At 51.5% G+C, this 15,308-nt stretch overlaps 3 protein-coding genes across 3 annotated transcripts in view; 2 read left to right on the forward strand and 1 right to left on the reverse strand.

The window, feature by feature from the left end:
* Positions 1–15,308, reverse strand: part of LOC137150572 (zinc finger protein 585A-like) — a 240,549-nt gene that overhangs the window by 109,934 nt on the left and 115,307 nt on the right. The window lies entirely within an intron of this gene.
* The window catches only part of LOC137150576 (zinc finger protein 777-like), a 111,706-nt gene that overhangs the window by 18,167 nt on the left and 78,231 nt on the right, over positions 1–15,308 (forward strand). The window lies entirely within an intron of this gene.
* LOC137150593 (zinc finger protein 777-like) overlaps positions 1–15,308 on the forward strand; it is a 31,451-nt gene that overhangs the window by 886 nt on the left and 15,257 nt on the right. The window contains exons 2-7 of the mRNA XM_067544554.1: positions 192–581; positions 1,463–1,589; positions 2,879–2,992; positions 4,203–4,313; positions 4,823–5,771; positions 13,784–13,847. Coding sequence (XP_067400655.1) covers positions 192–581; positions 1,463–1,589; positions 2,879–2,992; positions 4,203–4,313; positions 4,823–5,771; positions 13,784–13,847 — 1,755 coding nt within the window. The remainder of the gene's footprint in view (positions 1–191; positions 582–1,462; positions 1,590–2,878; positions 2,993–4,202; positions 4,314–4,822; positions 5,772–13,783; positions 13,848–15,308) is intronic.

Consider the following 15,308-nt stretch of genomic DNA (forward strand, 5'->3'; position numbering starts at 1 on the left):
TCAGTTAGGAAGTGACTCAAGCTACAGGGATCCCAGGCACTTTTACACTGAAGTCCAAGTGCCAGGTGTGGGGGCAGCGGTTTCTAAACTGATTTAGTTATTTGGTACAATGATCTCACGCAGACAAGGGCTGGAGGAGACTCTTAGGTGGGCTTGAGACGCCCACTCTCAATGGCTGTCCTTGCACGCAGGCTCGGGCCTGGGACATGGAGTCCCGGCACTCGACTCCTCTGCCGTCCCAGTTTGTCCCCAAGCGAACTGCTGTGGGAGAGACCCAGCTGCAAACTGCAGAGATCTCCCTGTGGACGGTGGTGGCTGCAATTCAAGCCGTGGAGAGGAAGGTGGAGTCCCACGCCACACAGTTACTGAGTCTGGAGGGGAGAACCGGGACAGCTGAGAGGAAAATATCCGACGCAGAGAAAGGAATGATGGAGTTTAGTACCCAACTGGCCGTGCTGGGAACTCTGCTCCAGGAGTATGGACGGCTGCAGAGGCGGGTGGAGAACATGGAGAACCTGCTGAAGAACAGGAACTTCTGGATCCTGAGGCTTCCCCCAGGTGCTAAGGGGGAAATTCCCAAGGTAACAACATCCCAGCTGGTGCTGAGGGGGAGCCATAAAGTCTTGAAGCTGGATCAGATATCGAAAGGGGGATTGAAGAGAAACGATCCTCTTTTGTATCTTCTGTGCTATTTTATTTGAATATCATTTGGAGCGTGTGGTTTTCCTCCTCCGCTCTCTGGCGCCTTTCATCTTCGCTTGCCAAATTATTTGGATTCTGCTCCATCCTGGCTTCTCTGGTTTGGGCAGAGCTAAGACGAACAAGAAGGTCTTTTGCAAATTTATCCAAGGAAAGAAATTGATAAATGATGAGGAGTCTCACATGGCAGAAGTACTGAATTGCTCTTTTAAATCTGTCTTTAATCAGAAGAATAAAACAAGGTGTTTGAGCAAGGAAGGCTTTGATTTGTAGCTGCTGATGTATATTTAAAACACATTTCAGGTAAGGAGGCTATATTATATATCTGAGCAGGTCAGGGTAACGTGATCCTAGGGGCCAAGAGGACCAGAAGCAATAAGCGCTGTAGGTTAACAAAGGACATATTTTGCCGTAAAGATTTGCTCATTTTTTTGAGATTGAATAACAAGATCTCACTCCAGCTCAGGATGGGTAGCCCTACTGAAGTCACGTGAGTGAGGGCTTCCTCCGTGATTGAGGGCTTGGAGGATGGGGCCCTTTATGCACTGTCTGAACACAAATAAAGCATTTAATTTAGTGTCCTGTGTTTGTACTACAACCATTAATCCAGATTGGTTGGATCCTGGGATTGGTACCTGGATGGAAAACTGACGGAAGGCCCATAAACAAAGGGCAAATCCCAGTTAAGCTGATCTTGTGATGTTAACATGGTGTTTTGTTTTTAATTCTTTACCTATATGACAAATGGTGGTTGTGATTACAGGTGCCGGTGACATTCGATGATGTTTCCGTCTATTTCTCCGAGCAGGAGTGGGGGAATTTGGATGATTGGCAGAAAGACCTTTACAAGAACGTGATGAAAGGCAACTATGAATCTTTGATCTCGCTGGGTAAGGATCGGTTTTCACTCATCGGTTAGAATTTCGGTGATCTCGGAGGTAAACAGATGGGCTCTGGTTCTGGGTTGGTCTCGAGTCCTTTTGTTTTCCGGTGAATCCGGGTGGCACAAAGGGGTCGTAATCTGACATGGAGCCTTTTGCTTCTCCATTGCTAGCGCAGCTGACGGCCAGCGTGGCAGTGACTGAAAGATGGCTCATGCTGCTGTGTTGGTGAATTCAGCCTGGTAGTGGTGGTGTATCTGCCACAGATTATGGTCCTTCTGATTGGTGCTTTTGGTGGCAGTCTGAAGAGACACTAAGGGCTGAATGTACCCTTGAGATGGTCCTTCTGGAACTGGATTACGCCCGGTGGAGGAGAGTAAGCTTGCAGTGCTGCTGTTAGTGCTATAGCCATTCCATGGATAGAGGCCGTCAGTCCATAGGGCTGTGCTATAGCCACCTTTCACCAGCCAGGATCATTCCAGTGGAGCAGCACTTGTAGCCTTCAGCTTACGCTCCGCTCCCTCCGTCCATTCAGCAGAGAGCAAGAGACCTGCAGCGATTGCTCCGCCTGCAGCTTTCCAGCTCCGAATAACGGTTGCACAGAGCTGCGCATGTTCAACCTGCCTGTCTGGGTATCAGCTGCGTCCCAGGGGCGGTTTGAATACCCCAGGCCTGCTCTGTGCAGTGCGACTGTGCTCTGCCATTAGTGCCGCTGGAGGGGCTGGAATAGGCGGAGGTCTGTGACGCGTGGCGCCGGTGGTGAGTGCGGATTCGGGTGCTCACCATCATTGCTTTGCTGTGCTGCGTGTTTTCTCTCTCTCTCTCTCAGCTTTTGGATTGCACTCCCAGCTTTTAATGTGTCTTGCAGTCTCTGCAATCACCGACCTCCAGGGCAGAAAGCTCAGCAGAAGGAAGGATGCAGTAGTCAGGAAACCGACACCCAGCACATCTGACAGCTTTATTCTGTTGTGCCTTTGGATATTTGAATTCTAGCGTGGGGGGCAACCCACCAGCCCCTCCCTCCCAGCAGCCGGCTCTCTCCCTGCTTATGTGAGGGCATTGCAGCTTGAAATAGGCACGCAAAAAATGGGGAATCTGTGTTTCTCACTATGCTACTGCTGGAAGGGGGGGGCTGTGGGCCCCTCCATGGGGAGAGAGGGAGAAGTTCCTCATTCCCCCTCCTCCCTGCACCTGAGCTGGGAGGACAGATCGGTTTAAAATCACTCCTGCTTGTCTGTGAGTAATTCTTAGTGCCTGTGAATAACCCTCCCCCCCTTCCTGTCCTCTCACATGATCAGACTACGCCATCTCCAAACCCGACCTCCTGTCCAGGATTGAACGGGGCGAGGAGCCGTGGGGGGGGCATCAAGAGGACTCGGGGGGGAGAGAGATTCCGACGGACCCCAGCACGGGTGAGTTATGTGGAATGTCATAAAGTATTTTGTTGGCAGATGTAGGAAAGGAAGGATTGCCCAGTGGTCAGGGCGTTAGCCTGGGACTTGGGAGATCCAGGTTCAATTCCCTCTCTGCCGCGGGCTTTCTTTGTGACCTTGGTGTCTGCATGCCTCATCTGCAAAATGCAGTTCCCTACCTCACAGAGGAGTTCTGAGAATAAATACTTGGTGTGAGGACTCGTACTACAGTAGTGGAGGCTTTGTGAGTATGACAGGTACGTAGGTAAAGCAGAGTTGGATGCACAGGTAGAGAAGGAGGGGCAGTGCAAGAGTGGGAGCTGCTTACAGCTGTGGAGTGTGAGGCGGTTCTTTATTCATCGGGCATGCAGGATGCCACAGAGACAGCCAGGAGTGAAGCAACAGAGTTGGCTGGTTTGGAAGAAGTTCAGCCAGCCAGGATGGAGAGAGTCCTGGAGGGGTTTGGAGATGGGAAAGAAGCCAGGAAAGCTTATGTCTCTTCTCTGGAGCAGAATAGGCTGAGCTCCCTGGCGTTTAAAGAGCCAGGAATTAGGAAATGCGCCACAGAAAGATTTGTACTAAGTGCGTGAGTAAGGTAGGAATCTTATTTCAGCAGAAACGGGAAGGTAAGGATTGAGCCTCCAGCTGCTGCTTTTCATATCCTTATGTCCACTGGCCAGGGTTTTCCAAAGGGACTAGTAACTCTGGGTGCCATAAAGTTCGGGTGCCCAACTTGGGACAATTTAGAGGCCTGATTTTTTTCAGCAAGAGCTGAGCACCTGCTCTCTGAAAATCAGGTCTATTTATAGCTCCCAGGTCCGGCACCCCCAAACTGAAACACCCAGAATGACTCCGTGCTTTGGAAAGTCTTGGCCTAAGAGAGCTTGCTACGCCCGTTTTATAAGTGCAAAGAGCCGTGAAATCTAGCATGACTCCCCAGCACACGCACCCGAAATCAGGAACCAACACAAGTTGAGTCACGAGCAAAAACCATCTTCACTGCCTTATTTTGTGCATACTGCTTGCTTGCTCTCATATCTCCCCGCATCATGTTGTACCTAGCCAAGAGTGTAGCACAGGCCGTGTCTCGGTTCTCTCTGTAAAACACCTTACGCACTTGGGGTACTATATGTAAACATTAGCTAATAGAACCGTGTGAATGGGTGGATGTTAGCTAATCACAGTGTAATTTCTCTCCTCCCGCAAACAGAATCGCTGAGCCTTACACATGACACTGGATCTTGGGTAAAACAAGAAGATTTATACGTCAGGGCTCAGTGGGACTCGGAGGAGAGAGAGATCTCTACAGAGCCCAGCACGGGTGAGATGAGTGATTGGAATGACTCAAAACAGTGAGTGCAACAGGAATCTGTCAATCAAAAGAGACTTTTGCCAGCTCTTATAGTTCTGTCTATTTAGACATTCCTATCTAATAAACTGTCCTTCTCCGAGCACTATCTCCGGGCTCAGTCACAGCTTCCAACGAGGCCTGACTGACTTCCATTCAGCGATCTCTTTTTGGGCTCTGTGGGTGGTAGGTTGGAACGGAATCGGTTCGTCTCCTTTTTATGCCAAAGGGATGTCCTCCTCTCAGTCTCTTCGCCTGGCGCTCCTCTTGCTTGGCTAGCAGTGAGGTACTCTGATTATACTGTAAGTCCCCAATTGCTGTCTCCTGGTGTAGGGGTTTTAGAGTGGGGCAGTATGTTGATGACACAGTTTTCCCAGGCGGATAGTGCTAGGAAGCAGAAAGATGGCAGGGTGCTAGAGGCAGCTGGTGGGTGGACAAAGGGTAGAAAACTGAATAACTTTTGGTTTCTCCTCTGATTCCAGCAGACGACGAGGTTGTAGTCAAAGCTGAGGATGGAGTCCCGGTAAATCTGGAGATGTATAGCATGTTGCCCGGAGAATCCGAAGAGACTGTTTTCCAGTACCCTGAGCAGGGACCAATCTGTGCCGATCAGAGCAACGTCAGCATCCAGGGAAAATACCCTGATGGGAACAGCCTGGGGGAACTAGCTGTGGGCGAGAGAGACTTCAGTAACTTCACCACCATCATTGTCGAGGAGGAGAGCCTCCCAGGAGAGGCGCCGTACGTCTGCCCCGAATGTGGGAAAAGCTTCCTCTATGAGCAGCAGTGCGTGCTGCATCAGAGAATCCATGGTGGAGGCCGTGCGCCTCCTGAGTGCAGGGAGAGCTTCAAGCAACACCACCGTCTCAAATCCTGTCCACGGACCCCGCCGGGGGAGAGACTCGATAACTGCCCTGAGAGCGAGCGGAGCTTCCCTCACAAGTCGAGCCTCAGCAAACATCCACTCTCCCATCCGGGCGACCGGCCGCACACCTGCTCTGAGTGCAAGAAGAGCTTCCGGCTGAAGATCAACCTGATGATACACCAGAGGAGTCACGCGGGGAAGAGCAGAGGTTTGTACATCTGCAACGAATGTGGGAGGGGCTTTAACCACCACTCAAACTTCATTAGGCACCAGATGATCCACACCGGGGAGAGACCCTATGGCTGTACCGAGTGTGGGAAGTCTTTCATGCGGAAGGAGCACCTCCTGACCCACCGGCGACTGCACACGGGAGAGCGGCCTTACCAGTGCCCCGAGTGTCGGAAGAGCTTCACCCGCAAGCAGCACCTGGTGGGACACCAGCGCATCCACACGGGGGAGAAACACTGGGGGACGCTGGCGGCACAGCGACGCTTGCACGACCTGCCAGGCAAAGCACACAGGGGTGAGCCGGTGTCGCTGCGTTTGATGCACAAGGAGTTCCCCCCGTAGATGCTCTGTCAAATGCTACCCGGGAACTCTGGCTGGGGACAATGGTCTTGACGGCATCTGAGCAAGGGAGTGAGACCAAGTCACTGGGTGACAAACAGGGAAATAAACGTTAGCGGGATGGTCCATGGAGAGGTCTGGGTTGCTTTGTTAACAGTTGAGTCAATTCCCGCTATGGCAAAAGACATCTAGGCAGCTTCAGTGCTCCAGGGGACGCTTGTTCTTTTCCTATGTTTCTCCTGCTAATTCATTACACTAAAGGTCGTTGTATCTTGCTTAAGCCAATGAGTGCTACCTTTCAGTGTTCATAGGTGTCTGACCTGTCAGTCAGGATTCCTGGCTTGTGGTACACAGGTAAGGTGCCCTTTTGAAAGGGGAAGCCTTCTGTGTAAGTTATCTGAACACCTTCACTTTCTTTTACAGTTTTTATCATTGTTGTTAGCGTATGTTAAGTGTTCCTGATGGGAGTGGACATCTTTCCCCTGGGTCTGCGTATCGGACGCCATTCAAACGATGGATTCTGTGCCTGAGACATTACAGGGCTGCCACTAACCCATGTGCATCGTGAAATCTGAATAAATGTCCACGAGCCCAATGAAGTAATAGACTCCTTGGGGGCCATTTTTAGCAGTGCCTGAGTGACTCAGTCCCATTGACTTTCCAGAAGGGGGTGGAGCAGGAACTCTTCAACCTGGGCCCGTCCCCCAGCGGGAGGTCGTAGCTGGTTAATATTTATGTTTCTCTGTACGTAGCCGTGTGAGTAGAGCTATTGCTGTGTTGTTCATGTGTGGCGTTCTCTCAAATCCTCTTTTCAAAATACGCCATAATAAAATGTATAAGACGGTTCAGATGTTCAGCGTCCTCATTTTACTGCCAGGTTGAAGCCACTGAGGGTACATCTACACTAGACAGACACCTGTGGTTGGTTCGGACTAAGGGACTGTTTAATTGTGGGGTAGACCAGTGCCTCTCAACCTTTCCAGACTACCGTACCCCTTTCAGGAGTCTGATTTGTCTTGTGTACCCTCAACCTTCACCTCACTTGAAATCTACTGGCTTACAAAATCCGACATAAAAATACAGAAGTGTCACAGTTACTGGAAAATGGCTTCCGTTCTCATTTTTATCGTATAATTATCAAATAAATTAATTGGAATATAAATATTGTACTCACATTTCAGTGTATATTGTACAGAGCAGTATAAATAAGTCATTGTCTGTATGGAATTTTAGTTTGCACTGACTTTGCCAGTGCTTTTTATGTAGCCTGTTGTAAAATTAGGCAAATCTCTAGATGAGTTGATGAACCACCTGAAAGACCTCTGCGTACCCCAGGGGTATGTGAACCCCTGGCTGAGAACCACTGGTGTAGCCATTCAAGCTCAGGCAGAAACCTGGGCTCTAGGACCTTGAGCGGTAGGAGGATTGAGAGCTCACAGGAACGGAGCGTGAATATCTATACTGCAATTAAAGAGCCCCTTAGCTGAGACAGCTGGCATGCATGGGTGTCTAATTGCAGTGTAGACATATCCTGTGTCACCTATGGAGCGAGAGACCTGTATGTTCCCATACCAGGGGCTGTAACAATCCAGCCTGCATCCCTCTGAGGATTCTCCTCTCTTCCAGGGCCTACCTACTATTGGTTGCTGTGGTTTAAGCCCGTTATGTCTGTGCAAAACCTTGTGTCTAGATCCATGCCTGCTGAGTATAACCTCTGTGCCAGTGTAGCTAGCTTGTCTCTGATGGAGTCCGTGCACACATATTAGAGAGACAGGCACTGCTTCATGCTGGAATGGTGTTAGCTAAGTGTTGCCAGCATCAATGGTTACTGCAACAGTTCGGGGTGTCCCTACCACCCACCAGTGCTAACTCGACCTTTGTGTGCAGGATGCTCATGCTGCCCCCAGCTATTTCTGTACCGCTGCATTGTGGTAGCGAGCCCGTAGGTGCTTAGCACAACTCCACAGTGGGAGGAGGGGTAGTTGTAGGAGCGCCTGCTGTGCTGGAGCAAGTGCCCATCTCAGCCAGGAAAGGAGTTAATGAGCTGCTCTGGGCACAGTCAGCTCCCAGCCTGGCTGCACCTGGAGAGGGGCAGCTCCCTAAAAGAGAGGAGTCAAGCCCTGGAAAGGAGTCCTCGGGGGAAAGCAGAGCCAGGGCCCAGCTCTCCCTGAATCCACAGAACAGGGAATGCGGACTACTAGAAAGGCTGCAGAAGATCCTCTGTGGCCCAAATCCTCTGGTTAAGCAGAGGAAACTTCTTGTAATTGTTTTCATGTCTTACAACCCAGGACGCTCAGCCTGGGCCTCTCTGACGGACCAGGGTTAAAGAAACCCAGTTTGACTCAGAGACAACTGACCCATTTGCTCTGCAAGACAAGCTGGGGGGATCCAGACTGTGGTGGGGTTGCAGGACTGTCCTGCTTTGCCCTTTTTGTTGAACTACTGTTGCAGAGGGCAGAACCACTCCCCTAATACTTGTAGCCGGAAACACAGAGCACTTCTTCAGATCAACTCTGTAGTAATCCCAGCACACAAAGGAAGGCACCAGGAACTCCCCCAAGAGGGGGCTCGAGCTAAATCTTGTGACACCTGCCAAGCAGAATGTGGCCAGAAGGATATTCTGGGGCAGAATTCCAGCAGAGACTGAGAACCTCCACAGTCCATGCATTGGGGATGTGGCGATTGCTGCTATCCGAACTATAGTCCCTGCCTCAGAAAAGGGGAAGACAGGTCAGGCTCCTGACCCAGATGTCTTGTTCTATCCCATGGGAGGGAAGGGAAGGAGGAGGATATGGGGAACTACAGACCAGTCAGCCTCATCTCAGTCCCCAGGAAAATCATGGAGCAGGTCCTCAAAGAAACCAGTTTGAGGCAGTTGGAAGAGAGGAAGGTGATCAGGAACAGTCAGTATTGATTCACCAAGGGCAAGTCATGCCTGACCAACCTGATTGCCTTCTATGATGAGATGACTGGCTCTGTGGATTTGGGAAAGCTGTGGACGTGATATACCTTGACTTTAGCAAAGCTTTTGATATAGTCTCCCATAGTATTCTTATCAGCAAGTTACAGAAGTATGGGTTGGGTGACTGGAGTATAAGATGGATAGATAGCTGGCTAGATCATCAGGCTGAACAGATTAGTGATCAATGGCTCGATGTCTAATTGGCAGCCAGTAACAAGCAGAATGCCAGTGGGGTCGGTTTTGTTCAGCATTTTCATTAATGATCTGGAGGATGGGGTGGATTTCACCCTCAGCAAGTTTGCAGATGACACTAAGCTGAGGGGAGTGGTAGATACGCTCGAGAAGTATCAGCCATCCGCACACAATGACCAGGCCAGCGAAGTTGATGTTTCATAATCTTCACCTCAACATTGGTGATGTTAGCTGCAGAGAGAACGTGGGCATTGTTGTGACATCTTCCCATCTGATACGGAGAATCTTCCTAACACAGCACTGTTGGGACCATTCCAGACACTTAAGATGTCTTCAAAATGTCACCCATATCTTGCAGCCATAAAGAAGAGCGCGGATGACTACTGCATTGTAGACCAGCGTCTTAGTTTCCATCCACGGATCTCTGTCAATAAAGACATGAGGGAGCAACTTTCTGAAGGATGTGCTGGCACAACGGATCCTATGTTCAATCTCCACATCAAGCTTGGCTGCCTGGGAGAGGTGGCTACCAAGGTAAGGGAAATGCTCAGCCTTTTCCAGGGGTTCACCGCCGATGACAATCTGTGGGAGAAGGGTGATAACTTGTGCTGGGGCAGGCTGCTGGAGCCACCTTAGTCTTCCCAATGTTGAGGGTGAGTCCCAGGCTATGATAGGCACCCGAAAAGAGATCTAGGGTGGAGTGCAAGTCAGCCTCGGTGTGCATGAGGATAGCACAGTTGTCGGCATACTGAAGATCAGTAATAACAGTCCTGGTGACCTTAATTTTAGAATGAAGATGCCGCAGATGAAAAGCTGACCATCCATGCGATACGATAATCCCAATTCCAGAGGAAAGTGATCATGAATAAGAATCAAGATTACAGCAAGATAGATGAAGGGTTGGGGCAATAACACAGTCCTGCTTAACCCCAGTACGGATGGTGAACAGGATCATCTCTAATCCATTATAAAAGTTCCAGGGGGTAGCCGTGTTAGTCTGTATACAGCAAAAATGAGAGTCCTGTAGCACTTTAAAGACTAACAGATTTCTGTGAGCATAAGCTTTCGTGGGCTGCAACCCACTTCGTCAGATGCATGAAGTGGAAATCGCAGAGAGGAGGTGTGTATATATATACATCCAAGGGTAAGAAACAACAATGGGGAGGGCAAGTGCTAGCAAAGTCAGTTAAAGTAGATGAGGCCTATTCACAACCATTGATTAGAAGGTGAGAATGTGTGAACAGTGACAATTACTTCTTGTAATGAGATAACCATTCCAAGTCCTGATTCAGACCCAGGCTGATTGTGTCAAGTTTGCATATGAGCTCCAGCTCTGCAGTTTCTCGCTGAAGTCTGTTTTTGAAGTTTTTTTGGTGAAGAATCGCAACTTTCAAGTCAGCTACAGAGTGTCCTGGGAGATTGAAGTGCTCTCCGACTGGCTTATGGAGGTTACTATTTTTTACGTCTGATTTGACAAATTGACAGAGCCAGATGGGTACCCAGAAGTCACCTACTACAGGACAGACCCAACAAAGAAAACAACAGAACATCACTGGCCATCACCTACAGCCCCCATCTAAAATCTCTCCAACACATCATTAAGGATCTACAACCTATCCTAGCAGATGATCCCTCACTCACTCAAGCCGTGGGAGACAGACCTATCCTTGCTTACAGACAGCCCCCCAACCGGAAGCAAATACTCACCAGCAACCGTACACCCTACAACAAGAACACTAACCCAGGAACCTATCCCTGCAACAAACCCCGTTGCCAACTCTGCCCACACATCGATTCTAGTGACACCATCACTGGTCCTAGCCACATCAGCCACACCATCAGGAGCTCATTCACTTGCACATCTACTAAAGTAGTATATGCCATCATGTGCCAGCAATGCCCCTCTGCCATGTACATTGGCCAAACTGGACTGTCACTACACAAAAGAATAAATGGACACAAATCAGACATAAAAAATAATAACATCCATAAACCAGTCGGAGAGCACTTCAATCTCCCAGGACACTCTGTCACTGACTTGAAAGTTGCCATACTTCTACAAAAAAACTTCAAAAACAGACTTCCGCGAGAAACTGCAGAGCTGGAACTGATCTGCAAACTTGACACAATCAGACTGGATCTGAATAGGGACTTGGAATGGTTATCTCATTAGAAGAAGTAATTGTCACTGTTCACACATTCTCACCTTCTAATCAACAGTTGTGAATAGGCCTCATCTACCCTAACTGACTTTGTTAGCACTTGCCCTCCCCATTGTTATGTTTCTTACCCTTGGATGTATATATATACTTCTTATCTGTGATTTCCACTTCATGCATCTGACGAAGTGGGTTGCAGCCCACAAAAGCTTATGCCCGCAGAAATTTGTTAGGCTTTAAGGCGCTACAGGACTCTCGTTGTTTTTAATCCATTATAGAGGATGGTGGCAGTCATTCCGTTGTGAAATAGCCTGAGAACATGAATGAACTTCAATGGACAACCAAACCTAGACAGCACCTTCCATTAATGCTTCACAATTGATGGAATCAAAGGCGTTAGTTAGGTCAACAAATACCATAAACAACGGCTGGTGTTGTTCTCACCACTCCTCTTGGATCTGTTGTGCAACAAAAATCGTGGTGGTGGTGCCTCAAGACGTTCTGAAACCACGCTGGGATTCCTGAAGGATGTCTTCAGCAAGAGGAAGGAGGTGGTTCAAAAGGATGCGAGCAAGAATCTTCCCAGCAATGGAGAGGAGGGCAATACCCTGGTAATTCTCACACATTGACTTGTCCCCTTTTTTAAAAATGGTCACAATATTGGCATTCTTTAGATCAGATGGAATTTCCTTAATAACCCAAATTCTAACAAGGAGTTGATGAAGTTTCTGCACAAATGCTATTCCACCAGTTTTGAAGACCTCACAGGGATGCCATCTGGGCCTGGTGCCTTGTTGTCTCTAGTCTGAGTGATGGCATGGCAAACCCCCTCAGAAGATGGGGAGTTGGCAAGAGGTTCTATTACTGGATGATGAGGATTGGATTCAGTGGTGCCTGCTGAGACTTCAGATTCATGGTTCAATAGAGTCTCAAAATATTCCTTTCAACATTGCTTGAGAGCTACATTGTTCTTCAGAAGGGTGGAACTGTCCTGAGATTGCCAACGGGTTATGCTGTTTGCACTTGGCCTGTAGATGGCTTTTGTTGCTTGAAAAAAGCTTCTCATGTCATGTTGATCAAGGAAACTCTGGATCTCCTTGGCCTTTGCTTGCCACCACTGATTCTTGATGTCACGTAGTCTCCTTTGAACTACAGCTTTAAGCCGATGATAAGTCTCTCATTTTTGCTGGTTAGAGGGCTCATTTTGCCAAATGTGCTTCTCTTCTGATGAATAAGAGCTAGGATTTCCTTGTTGTGAGTGGACTGTCCAATTGACTCAGCAGGTGCCTTGTGAATAATGGTCTGGAACGCCTCCCAATATGTTTGGATGTCATTGATGTTGTCAGGGAGATCAGAGAAGCTCTCAGTGAGGCGTTGTTGAAGAGCCTCGTGACTAGTGTGATTTTGAAGTGCCTTGATGTTAAATCTCTTCTGACTTCTTTTTGGTTGCTTCCACTATTGTGGTGCAAGCAGCACGTTCATGATTGATCTGACTAAGTGATGGACTGTCCAGCAGTCATCCGTAGCATTCGTGGCTCATGGACATCGGTACGATCATGGGCTCTGACAATGACACAGTCAAGAAGATGCCAGTGTTGGGAACGTGGGTGTTTCTAAGTGGTTTTATATTTGTCCCTCTGTCTAAAGCTAGTATTTGTGAGATGCAAATCATGCTCCATCCATGGACGGAGGAGCCGAATCCCTTTATATGCTCCTGCTGTATTTCCTCTGCTAAATATTGTGTACAGTGGCTGTCGGTCCTTCCCTTACGGAGCGTATGTAGGATGCCTCAGGCCAGTCCTAAGGGTAAGCCACGGGGTCAGGGATAGCAGACACCACCCAGGGAGGTACGGTGGGTTCCTGACTCCCTGAACCAGTCCGGCGGAGGCACCCCCGTTGAGTTGCCAAGAACCCAGGCCCACGAGCCCCACGGCAGCCCCAGTGGAGGGCCTCTGCGTGGGGCAGTGCCCCTGTTGACGATTAGGGGGTCCAGCCGGCCGTAGAAACCCCTTGCGCCCAGAACCATGGTTTAAGCTAGGTGGGGTGAGCTCGGCGGGGAAGGCATCCCCTGACTCCAGGAGCCGGGGCCCGCACAGTCCCCCACGCCCCCTACCCCGCCCGGCCGTGGGCTGGGACAGAGGGGAGCAGGGGGGCTGGGCCTAGCAATCTGCGCCGGGCCCGCCGCCATGGAGACGCGACTGCCAGAATCCCAGGCCCGGCCGCTGCCGTGCGCCCCCCCCGCCGGAAGGGGCCGCTGCCGGCCCCGCTGCCCGCCCGCCCGGCCAACCCCGCCGCTCCCGGGGCCCTGCCAGCGACGAGGCCGCGGCTCGCTCCCTCTGCCCCGACGGCGCTCGGCTCGGCTCGGCTCGCTCTGCTCCGCTCCGCTCCGGCCGGCCGCGGGCGGGGCGGCCCCTGGCGAGCAGGGCGGGAGGCGCCGGGACGGGACGGACGGGACGGATCTGCCCAGCCCGGAGCGGGACGGGAGCGGAGCCGAGCCGGGCCGGGCCGGGCCCCGTGGGGCTCGTTCCCTGCGCGGGGCGGCGGGCGCGTCTCGCCGCGGCTCAGTTCCCCGGCCTCGCTGCGGAGCAGCCTCGCCTCGCCCGGTGCCGGCCCGGCCCGGCCCAGCCCGTCCTCAGCGCGGGCCGCCGTCCGGGGCGGGCGGGTGAGGGGCTCATGTCCGCCCCCGGGCCGCGGTGAGGGGCGAGCTCCGGCTGCGCCTGGGCCGGGAACGAAGTGCCATGGCCGAGCGGGCCGCTGCCCAGGTAAGGGCCCGGCGGGGGTGGCCGAGCGGGGCTGGGGGCAGCGCGCTGCTGGCCGGCGAGGGGCAGGGCCCGGGCCCGGGCGGGTCTGAGCCCCTGGGGGGAGCGGGGGGCTCTGTGCTGCGGGCCGGGCCGGGGCAGGGGGCTCCGCTGCTCCTGGCAGGCCCGCCGGGGCTCTAGCCTGGCCCCGCTGCTGGCTGGCGGGGAGCCGTTCGCAGGCACAGCACCGCCGGTTGTTGTTGTTGTTGAACCATAACGCAGGGCATTGTGTGTGTGTGTGTGTGTGTGTGTTGCGCACACAGCAGCATCGCAGCCGCCTTCCGGAGGTGGCAGAAACGAGCTTTGTGCGACCCTCTGCCGGTCGGAGAGTCGCTCTGCCGAAGGGGCGATGACTCTGCGGGATGCTGCCGGCTAAGGCTGCCTTCTGTTGTGTTTCCCAGCACTCCAGGTGTTGAGCTTTTTCCCTTGGCCTGTCTCATAGGCTGGCCTGGAAGGTGAAATCCGAACGTGTCTGTTGACTTGAAGCATCCTAACGCCACAACCCCGTTCCTGCCCCTTGTTTTTCACAGAGACCGCAGGGGCTCGGTGGTGTTAGTGACGCTGGCTTTGCTTCTCGCATTTAAATGCTTGGACTTCGTTATTCTTTGAGTAGCTGCTTTCATCCCCCAGCGTTTAAAAGCTCTTCATAAAACATATGAGCATCCGCTGAGATCCCTAAACAGAGAGACCTCTGGGTGCAATGTACCTTCTCTACCAGTGTGTGCGAGAAACCTGCGTGCACAATCGAGGACGGGAAATCAAAAATAACCGTAGTACACCGGTTCTGTGCGTGAAATCTGTGCGGGAGGAAAGTAGCTGGAATTTGTCCAGAATACTCTGGTCAATGCCCCGACTCTTATGGAAAGCGTTAGGGAATGTTACATTACCACAACAAGTCAGGTACACTCTCTTTCACGTAAAGGTATGTCTACAGTGCATGCCACGGGCGGTGGCTTGCAGGATATGTGCAGCTACACCCAGCAGTGAAAGGCTTTGGCGGGGGAGGAGGAGGAGGGCAGCGGGGAAAGGCTCCTGCAGTGAGGAGTTGCTAGAATCTTTCCTGCTGCCGCCTCCCTGCCAGAGCCTTTCCCCTCTGCCTCCACATTGAGGGGAGTCTTTCCCTGCTGCATCCCCACTGCCAGAGCCGACAGTGGCGGACACTACGCTGCTAAAAATAGCAGTATGTACAGGGGAGGCACTGCTTGGGTGTGTAGTGAGCCGTGTATGGTACACACCCTAAGTCTGGCATGTCTTTACACCCCTAAGCAGTGCCTCACCACCTACACTGCTATTTATACCTGTGCGGGGGGCATGTATTTTGTGTGTACTCAACGTGCTGCCGCAGGGAGAGCGTAGACACACCTTGAAAGATGGCGCCTCAGCAGCACAGAGCTTCTTGAATTTCTGCTGGATTTTTGCTTAGCT

The sequence above is a fragment of the Emydura macquarii genome, unplaced genomic scaffold (genome assembly GCF_026122565.2).
Source record: "Emydura macquarii macquarii isolate MOO-44397 ecotype Brisbane River unplaced genomic scaffold, CSIRO-AGI_Emac_v2 contig_973, whole genome shotgun sequence".
Lineage (NCBI taxonomy): Eukaryota > Metazoa > Chordata > Testudines > Chelidae > Emydura > Emydura macquarii.